Source organism: Trichosurus vulpecula, chromosome 6 (genome assembly GCF_011100635.1).
Source record: "Trichosurus vulpecula isolate mTriVul1 chromosome 6, mTriVul1.pri, whole genome shotgun sequence".
Lineage (NCBI taxonomy): Eukaryota > Metazoa > Chordata > Mammalia > Diprotodontia > Phalangeridae > Trichosurus > Trichosurus vulpecula.
This window is the reverse complement of record NC_050578.1, coordinates 246,614,831-246,625,686: the sequence shown is the minus strand read 5'-3', so window position 1 is coordinate 246,625,686 and position 10,856 is coordinate 246,614,831. Positions and strand designations below refer to the sequence as shown.

The window sequence follows — 10,856 nt, the reverse complement described above, 5'->3', positions numbered from 1 at the left end:
CTAATCTGTATCACTGGGAGATGAACTGTACAATTTAGCTAATTCGGGAAGATGCAAGTCTTACCATATCATATGACTTGCTCGTGGCAGCTTCACATGCCGGCCAGTTCCCCTTGCACCTACAGCTCTTCATTGGGTTGAGTGACAATACCAGTACTGCAGTCCTCTAAACAAACCATGCAAGTCAGGTTTCAGAAATATACTGCCAATGCATGTGTGCTACAAATTCTAGGCTTGCAGCTCAATATATGTGAGAAATACATGCATATCCATATGCCACTAGTGAATACATCGCCGCTCCGTTTACTTTTTAAGCTGCATGAGGAACAAAACTCGATGAACCAATTATAAACCAATTTTTAGACTGAAAAAAAAACAGAGTGCAATGGTTATGTGGTGAAATAGGTACCTCAAGAATACAGCACAAACATTTCCCCCCCATACCTTAAGGACATAGTCTCCTCTTCATTATCTCAATCTCTAGGGAAAGCAAGCTCACTCTTAGCACAGTTCCCACATAATATTGACCCCTTGGAATTCATGTCCAGATGCTGTGGCCCGATCACTGGATAAATCTTCTACTCAGCTTCTCTGGACTAAGTCCTGATGGCCTCTCCTAAAGGCCACTCTTTGCTCCTCAGGGCATTCATGATGGCCTGGCTGCAAAACCCAACTTGGCTTCTTAACTCCCAGATTTTTGTGGCTCCTTCTCCTGATCTCTAGGTTAACATCCTTCATCTAAAACAGAAAAGTACCACTGCAGAGGTCAGGAACCAAGGTCTTTCAAAGGGAAAAAAAGGTTCCATGGATGTTCTTATAGCATGGTCTCACCAGACACTGTGTTGTGGGCAAAGGAGTCACACCGCCAGAGATCAAGAAGACGGCCAAAGAGGCTGACTCAGGTTTTGTGAAGAAGCGCCCAGGTCCAGCTTTGCATCAAATTTTAAAAGTTCTCCTAACCACATGGCCAGCAGATTAGAACGAGATACAGAATGTTTATTCATTCTCCAGTCTTTCCAAGGAAATTCCATTCTGTGCCATAATGATTATCCCAGAGGCAGGGTCCCTAGACACTTTCATGTGAGGAAGTGGCATCAGCTGAGCAAGCTGATGCCCTCTGTGAATCTTACAGGGCCATGTTATACAAGGATGACAACATTTTAAAGAAAAATAACTTTGAAAGACTTACAAGCTCTGACCAAAATAATGACCAGCCGTGTCTCCAGAGGACCCTGTGATGATTACCCTCCTCCTGACAGAGAAGTGGTAGACTCAAAGTTCAGAAAGAGATACACATTTTTAGAGGTGGCCCTTTTATGGATTTTCGTTTGACTCTACATATTTGTTATAAAGGTTTATTTTTTCTTTCTCTTGGTTTTTGATTGAGGGAGGGACTTTGGGGAAAAGGATGAGTTAGCAACAGTGGTGCAAAAAAAAAAAGAAGAGAGAAGCTTTTTAAAAAATGCACTTTTTAAAAAATTCCTTTTTAAAAAAAAGGAAGAGAAAGAAATTGAGAAGGAGGCATAGATAAGTAGGACATTTCTGAAAATAAAGGGTCTAATTTATGTTTATGTATACATTTATGCACATATATTATAAATTTATTTTATTGATTATAAATATGTTCTTTTTTAATATTTCATTATCACATATCTATTTTATCACCTATCATAATTCATAATCATATTTTATTATTTTAAATATGTTTAAAAGCAAATAGTATGAAATTGAGATTCTCAGTTCATATGCCATCCTCTCTGTGTGTCCTATCATGTAGATGTAAATGTTTTTTTATTATTTTAGTTCAGACTAAAATAAATTTGAGAACAAATAAATTTAAATTTAATTACAATATATGGGCCATAAAAAAGAAAAAGAAAATATGTCATCAAGGAAGCATGTGATAGGAAGAAAAGAAGGATATGTGGGAAGGGCATGTGGTGACTGATGGAGAGCAAAGGGCTCCCCTGGTATTCCGGGATGCCAAGAGAACTTGAGGGTGGCTGGAGTCCAACGACTTCCAGTGGCAAACACATGGGAAGATGGGGTAAGAGTTGTGCAGGATGGACAAGAGGGAATGGGTTGCAATCTGAGAGGAAATAAGCAAGTTGATTCAATCACAGATCCAATGAAGTGCTTACCTATTGGAGACCTCAGAGTTCTTACTGTGTCATCCCTAGGTAAGGTTACTTGTTCATGAAGAACCTCAGTGATGAAGGCAACAGAATCATAGGAGAATCTTAGAGCTGGAGGACATCTCAGAGGCCATTTAAAGCTAGGCTAGCTGGGAGCAAGAAAGAGCTGGAAGGCATTGTTTCTTTTTTTTTTTTTTTTGGTCAGACATTGAAAAAAAAACACAGAGAAATTTTAAAAGTCTCCATCGGAGATCCTAAAGTCCCCATAACCAGACAAGCTCTGGCTTCTCTCAATATCTGGAATTTCTATCTCTGATGGGGACAAACCACTTCTTATTTACTTTCTCTTCCCTTGATCTCTGGTTCCCAATTGAATTGCTCAGGGCCAGAAGAAATTCCACTTAAGAGTTGGTGGTGGTAGTTTTTTCTTGTTGTTTTGTTTTGTTTTTTCTTTTTACTTTCTCATTCTGAAAAGCTAAGTGGTTTCTAAAGCATAGGTTCTTTTCCATGGCCTCATCCGTTCAAATACAGAGACCCAGGGGGACTTAATAATTGAATTCATCATATTGATCTGGTTTGGAGGATTTTCCATTTCCTTTCCTTTCCTTCCTTCCTTTCTTCCTTAGGATTTCTTTCAGAATTAACTGGTGAGTTTTTTTTCAATTTTACTTTGCCCTCTTGTTCTAAGACAGCTGTGAGTTTTTCTTTTATGATTTCTTAAAATATAATATCTGGCGTCATTTTTAGGTAGTACAATAGTTCTTGAATTTTCTCACCTTGATCTGTTTTCCAAGTCAGTTTTTTGGGGGGCTATACCCTATCTTAAATCTTCTTATTTTAGTCTCTTGACTTTGTTTCAATATTTCTCATTGTCTCATGGAGTCATTGGCTTCTATTTGGTCCATTCGTATTTTCAGGGAGTTAGTTGCTTGTGTCAAACTGTTAATTTCCTTTCAAAATCTTTATTCCAAGTGTACTATATACTAAGTAACAGCAATATTGTAAGATGAACAGCTGTAAATGACTTAGCTATTTTCAGTAATACAATGATCCAAGACAATTCTGAAGGACTTATGATGAAAAATGCTATCCATCCCCAGAGAAAGAACTAATGGTATCTTTTACTTACTTTGTTTTCCTTGAGTTTTTTTAACCTGTTTTCTTTCACAACATGACTATTATGGAAATGTTTTGCATGACTACACATGTATAACCTATATCAAATCGCTTGCTTTCTCAATGGGGTGGAGGAGGGGAGGGAGGAAGGAAGGGAGAGAATTTGGAACTCAAAGTTTTAAAAACAGATGTTAAACATTGTTTTTACATGTAACCAGGGAAAATAAAATTAAATCCTAAATTAAAAAGTAAGATAAGGCCAAAAAAATCCCTTTATTCCATAGCTCTCACTTCTTTTCCATGTTTTCCTCTAGCACTTTCATTTCATTTATAAAAAAAAAAACCATTTAGAATGCTTAAAAACAAATAACAACAAAAAACCTCTTACCTTATCTCTTCCAGGAATTATAATTCAATTTGTGCCTGAGCTATATTTTCCTTTGATGCTTTGCTTGTAGATGGTTTGGAGCAATTCTATCCTTCTGGGTTATTGTCTTGAGCATCCCTGTCACTATAATAGCTTTTTTATGGTGGAATTCTTTTTTTTTTTTTTGGCTTCCTCCTTCTTCCAGTCTTCTCTCTGACTTTGGCCTTCGTTCATAGCTCAGTCATTCTGGTGGGCAGAAGTATGGGCTAGTTCTGCTGTTGCTTTCTTGGGAATATTGAGTGTTGTGTTATTCTAGGATCTCTATAACATCTGAAAGCTTCCCATGTTCTCTGAGTGGAATGATCTAGGGAAAAGGCTGATGGTTTCCCTCCCTGGTCTGAGGCTCTAGAAATTCCTAGGTTTGAGTGTGAGCTATGGGCCTGTGGTTTGCCTCCTTTGGAGTTTCAGTAAACTGCTACTAGACTCAGCTAGTTGGAAATCTCTATTGATTAAGAGTGACAATACTGTAGGTTTCCTTTTCATCTGGAATTCATGGCCTTATTCTTCTGAAGGCTTCAAAGTGGACTAGAAGTTCAGTATACAATAGAGCTTAGGGTCAGTCACCACTGCTTAGCCTGGAACACTACCCCCTTGTACAGGTTCCTTCCTCTGCCTGCCCAGGATGTGTGACTCAGGACCAGGTAGTGAGCAACAAAGCTACCAGTTGGCAACTGTTCCAGCATGCTGCACAAGCTCAGGGTGCTCCAGTATGTGTCCAGGACCTCTTCTTGCTCTTGGACTCTGTCTCTGTCCTCTTTCAGTCCCTGGGTGTTGGAATTCTCTGTGCATTGGGCTCCTAACCAGACCTCACCCACAGTGTCCATAGATCCCTAGGTCCACCTCTTTCTATTGACCTGGGCTACTTTTTTCCCTTGGATTTTCACCCTAATCAAGCTTTGTGATATATTTTGTAAATGTTTGGAGATTTGTTGAGGGAAGTTCACTGTACTTCTTCCACCCACTCCACCATCCTGGCTCCTTGTCTTGCTTTTCTATTTGTATTCCCAGCACTTGTGCTATAATCACTTAATAAATTATTTTTTTATTCATTAATTGAAGAAGCTCATATTATGCAATAGTCAATGCCATCCTAGGTTAACATCCTAATTTGAAAAAGAAATTAGTACTCTCTCTTTTCCACTCTGTTCTACTTTGTATCATTTGTCAATTGGATAAAACCGTCAATTGACTCCTTGCTTTTCTGACTATCGAAGGACATGGTTTATAGAACTGTAGGATCTCAGAGTCAGAGGAAACCTGAGACGTCTTCCAGTCCAATCCTTATCCAATATATTAATTTTGCATAAAATATCAATTCAAAGATTGGTCAAAGGAAGAATGAATACCTAATCTGGTGAGGGAAAGACTTATGAAATATGATCTTAGAGTATTTGGAGGGCTAGCATGTGAAAGAAGGATTGTTGATATAACCAGAAGCAAACTTGGGAGCTGTATTTCTTCCCAGCTTGGGGAAAGAGAAAGCCAATTCAAGGTCAGGGCTGGAGAACAGGGTTGCTATCAGTATAGTGGGAATTTTGAGGTTCTCTTGAAAGAAAGAAGGAGAGAAAAATAAGTGGCAGCCCCCTCCTTCCCATCACACTCATAGAGCAACACCACCACCCTGTTGATGAGTGGCAGCAACAGGTATAGTTTTCCACTTCAAAATAAAACCTCTACAGGAAACCACAAGAGGTGACCACTAAATGGACAAGCTGGTGACTATTTTTAATCACAGGCTCTTGCTTCAATAACTGGAGACTAAGCCAAAAAACAGTCATGAGGAAATGGTGGTCCTTACCACATCCTTTGCCTAATTCCATTTCCAATTATACTTTTATGCTGTCAAATATTGTATTTGTCAGATCTAAGTTTATTTCTCATAAGTACCTGTGGTTGACTCTTTCTTTACCTTGTCTGATATCCCTTTGTTCAAGGAACAAGGTTGAGAGACAGCTCTGGAAGCCAAATATAAAGAGGATCTTTCCTAGCATCTCAATCTCCCCATTCCACTCTAGCTTATCACTTGAGCATTTTTGCATTCTAATTGGGGGCTTCATCACAAACCATTTCTTACCATACTTCTAAGATGAAAATGACTACAAACTTGGGCCATTGAAAAAAAAGTCACTTCCTAAACACAAGCCTAATAGTGACTCAGCATTACAAAGGCATGCACAGTAGAAAAATCATTAGATTTGTTTTTCCATCCTATTTCTGCAACTATGGGATGAGCCATTTAAACTCTCCTAGTTTCTGTTTCCTTTTGTGTAAATTGGGGGTCTTGGAGAAAATGATTTCTGAGGTCCTCTTCAGATCTAAATTTAGGATTTCATTATCTTCTGAACTTGAATAGCAACTTTCTGAAACTATAATTTGCTAATCAGGTGTCAATCCATATGGATAGAGAGTGTCCTCACTGGGAGTTCCCTACACAGCTCTGATACAAAGCAAAAAAATAAAACAAAGAAATAAATAAGTCAGGACATTCCCCTTGTTCCCTCAGTACAGAATCAGAAGTAACAGGTGGATGTGTATCTCTCTCTCTCTCTCTCTCTCTCTCTCTCTCTCACACACACACACACACACACACACACACACACACACACACACACCAAATAAGTAACTTTTTGTATGAATCATTGACAGATTTTTTTAACTATTAGAGCTTTCCAAAATGGAATGAGCTGTTTCAGGAAGTAGTGGATACCCCTTCAAGCAGTGGCTGAATATGCTGGATACAGCCTTTTGTTTACAAGCTGGACTGGATGACTTTAAAGCTCTTTAAACTATAAAATCCTGGAAATCTATGATCTCTTGGGGGTAACAGAAAGCCACAGAAGGGTACCCAGCATACTGGACATATCCTCTGTGTAGGGTCCCTAGAAGAATATGGACGCTAAGGATACCAGATGAGAAGGCATAGATGGGTTGACACCCATAAGAGATATATGCCCACTCATGAGCTCCTTATTCATTATGTTTTTATTCATACAGTATATATTTGGGCAAAACCATACCTCTGACAAAAATGGCAAGAGGTTATTACTTGACCTCCCAATGACTGTCATTTAGGTTGAGTAATATACCCTATGCTCTTCAACACTATCTCTTTGGAAATCCCAGTTCCCAGTATGGTTAATAAGCACAAACCCCTTTGAGGGCACAAACATGGCAGATATCTCAGTCCTGTTGTAAATCAAGAATCTTTTATCTTAGAATTTTAGAGCCTGTCCTTCCAATATTCCCAGACAGATGAGCCCCATGTTATTCTCTCCTCCACCAGCTTTGTCAACCAGTCGGAAAAGCTCCCCCCACCAAGACACACACTTCAATTAGAGACCAGAGTACAATTTTCTCCTTGTGGATTCCATTAGCCATTTAATATTTTCACTAAGTTCTTTCCATGAGGGCAGTATGCAGATCATGCTTTTTCTCTTTATAAGCAGTTTCTCAATAAATAAACAAATATCTGGGGAAAGATAGATATACTGTAAAAAAATGAGGGCAACCAATTATCATGCACAGATGAATGAACAATATACATTTTTTAGAAAACATCACACATCTGTCACACTAAACAGTACCCACAACATGGTGCTTAACAGGTCATATTTTTGTTGTTTGTTGTTTAGTTGCTTTTCAGTCATGTCTGACTCTTGATGACCCCATATGGGGTTTTCTTGGCAAAGATATTAGAGTGGTCTGCCATTTCTTTCTTCAGCTCATTTTACAGATGAGGAAACTGAGGCAAACAGGGTGAAGTGACTTGCCCAGGGTCACACAGCCAGTAAGTATCTAAGGCCAGATTTGAGTTCAGTTCTTTTTGACTCCAGGCCCTGTGCTCACTGCACCACCCAGCTGCCCAACAGGCCTTATTATTGCTTGTCAAATATGAATTATTTTCTCAAGAGAAACTGGGAGTCATCTTACTCTGTTGGCCTGATCAATCTATCAGCTAAGTATTGGCAAAGTAATTCTCTACCAATTAGTCAACCAATATTAATTTATTAAGCACCTACTATGTGCCATACAGTTTCCTGCAAGAGAGAAGCCCCACCAGAGAGGTATGTTTTTTATTTCAAGGCTAAGACATATCAAGGTGTACATTTAAAGTGATCTTTCACTCTGTTTAATTTTTTATATAATGCTAAATTTTAGGGCAGCCCTTAAAAGAAAGAGGAAATTGACAATTGTGGGATAGATAATTTCCTAAGGTCTCAGGCTTCTTGGCGAGGAATTCAATGCTAGCAACTCTATTCTGCCAAGAGTCTAAGACATGTTAAGTGATTTAAGGTTGTCCAGTAAATTTGAGGCAAGATATGCATGAAATCATCAGTGCTTCAAAAGTCCTCATCGTAGTCCTGCCATGATTTTTTTTAAAGGAGATAAGAAATCTTGTGGGTGGATGTGCATCGGGAAATTGGGTTGTTGATGGTCCAAGAGCAGTATATGGCATAGTGGGAAAAGGAATGGACTTGAGCCCATGTTTGAAACCTGGCTCTTGTACTTACTAGACTGCAATTGACCTTGACCAAATCACATCCCCTCTCTAAATATCAACTCAACAAGCATTTATTAAGTACCTACTGTGTGCCAGGAAGGGTGATAGAAGCTGAAGACACAAAACTCACAAAAAACCCTGGGGGATTTACATGCCCCATCCATAAAATGAGGCAATAGGGCTACCTCAGGAGTTCTAAACTTTGCATCCATAGATCCCCATCTTTTGCTTCTGGGGATGATCACAGGAGAGAAATAAAGGACATCCTTGTTGTGAGATGATGTTTTATGGGTTAGAAACTTAAAAGAAAAAGCCTCAGAGTTGGGTGTGGAACAGGCCCAGGATGGAGACAGAAGGAAAAAAAGGATCGAATGTTGCCCCAAGGCACTAGTATAGAACTGATAAAAGGCCATCTTATCCTTTACTTATCTGCTAAATAAGACTCATTTAGAGTAGAAATTTTCTGGGAATAAGGCCCTAAATTACATTTGTGCTGAAAGTTTCTTTGTCTCAAAAGCATGTCTTATGAGTAGAACAGGAACCCATTTTTTCCCTGACACATGACTCCTATTGGCACCATGACCCCGAAAGCAGATTTGTTTTTTTACAGACCCACTTTATGGATTCGTTGACTCATTTTAAGTGGGTTTGAGAAATTTTGAAAGACTAGTTCAGCTGCTGGGTGCCATGGAAGAGGAGAAGGGAGCCATGACTGACTTAGGGAGCTAAGAGAGTACTATACATGGAATTGGAGTCTTCCCAGAACCAAGAATGGGAAAAAGTCTATTACCTCTTTCAGGGAGCCCTTAGATAACTGACCTAAGCAAGCCCATTTTCCTTCTCATCTGTAAAATAGGACAGGGGAAGGTTGGGCAAGATAACTTTTTTGTTTGTTTGTTTTTTAGCAGGGCAATTGGGGTTAAGTGACTTGGCCAAGGTCACACAGCTAGTATGTGTGTCAAGTGTCTGAGGTCACATTTGAACTCAGGTCCTCCTGCCTCCAGGGCCAGTGCTCTACTCCCTGCGCCACCTAGCTGCCCCCTCAAGATAACTTTCAAGGTCCATTCTGGCTCTGTCCAGAACCATGACCTGCCCTGGGCAAAATGGATTCCACTAGCCTGTTAAAATAAAAATAAATACACTGGTAAAAAGCACTTGCATAGAAGCCCTTCCCCTTCTCCACCCCCCAAAAAGCAAAAAATAACAATAAAAAAATCCCGTTCCAATCTCTAAGTTGGATATTGACTATTTACATCCTCTTTCCTTTTTCATCTTTCATTGCTTTCTCCACTGTGTTCTGAGGGTGAAGGGGCATGGGTTGATTTTCATGGACATCACTAGCTGGGCCAGGGTTCAAAAGAACATCAGATGAACTGGAAAACCCCTGCCTCTCACCTCAGCAAGTGGTATGTCATACATATTTAATGTGATTTTAAAGTTACCTTCAGGGCAATAGAACAGGTGGGAATTAGAACACTAGTGAGGACCAAGGCTCTTAAAATTACAGTTCTAGGAGAGAGGGACTTCTTAGACCTTGGAGAGACAATACTGATATCTTCTTTGATCTCTTGTGAGATTTGTCTTGAGTGTGTCTGAGCTTATGGGTACTACTTCTAAAAAAAAGAAAAAAGTCTAGGGAATGGCTTTGGGCGGCCTTCTGGTCTACCCACAGGGAGAGCTTAGCTACTGAAGGAGAGTGGCATCCATGGTTCTGGTGACAGAAATACAGACCTTTAAAACCTTTTCTCTTCTCTGACAATGGCACCCTGATCAATGGACCTCCAGGGCTGGGCTTGTCAAAACAGAGTTAAATAGTTTACTAGAGATAAATAGCTTCACCCTCCAGGCATGGCCCATGAGCCTTTGCAACTTTCCAGAGTGTCAAGTCTCTAGTGGATGAGTAACCAGCACATCCTTGAAAACCTGAATCAACTAGAATGTTGGGGAAGGTGTTTCCATCCCTGCCTAATGAAACTCTGCCTGGTTTTGCTTTGAAGTTTTCTTCTAAACATTCATCCCCCTCGCCATTGAACCTTCTTTAGACATAGGAATTATTATTTTCAAAGATTCTGAAGGTAGAATGGGAGTGGGTGAGACTGGAGAAGGTAGGAGGGGATGGAAAGGGCTAGAAGGACAGGAGAAGATGAAATGTATTTTTGTTCAAGCTAGCAGCCACCCATCACAAACCACAGCTGGTGGGAGCCCTCCAGGCAGGAACTGGTATTATCAAATTCATATCCAACAATGTTGATTTTGATAACTTGGGCTTGACTTAAAAAAAAAATAATGACAACACAAAACCCAAAGGACAAGAAAAAAAATCTGATTAAAAAAAAAGCCAACATGACTATCAGTAGCACATTGCATCTGAGTTAGTCCCAGTTCCACATAATGGTGATTTCCCCAACTCTCATTTGACAAGCAGGCCTGGCTGGTCTTATACTCCAATCTTCATGTCGACATTCTGCAGGTTCCGGGTTTCATCAGAGGTCATGTAGTCATCTTGTCCCACTTGACCATCAGATGGCTCTTTGAGCACCAGATGCACCATCTCCTGAGACTTGCTGGCATCACCATTCAGCCCAGGGGTCTTCTTGTCATCCACTGCTCCATTACCATTGTTAATCACCAGCTTCTTCTTCTGCCCACATCTAGTCAGGAGAAAATTAACATAAAA

The 10,856-nt window shown here is 39.8% G+C and overlaps 1 protein-coding gene across 1 annotated transcript in view; it reads right to left on the bottom strand.

Annotated features, from left to right (window-relative positions):
• Window positions 1-9,155: 9,155 nt before the first annotated feature.
• The window catches only part of CD44 (CD44 molecule (Indian blood group)), an 88,531-nt gene continuing 86,830 nt past the window's right edge, over window positions 9,156-10,856 (bottom strand). Inside the window, exon 19 of the mRNA XM_036763737.1 lies at window positions 9,156-10,830. Coding sequence (XP_036619632.1) covers window positions 10,617-10,830 — 214 coding nt within the window. The 3' untranslated portion in view covers window positions 9,156-10,616. The remainder of the gene's footprint in view (window positions 10,831-10,856) is intronic.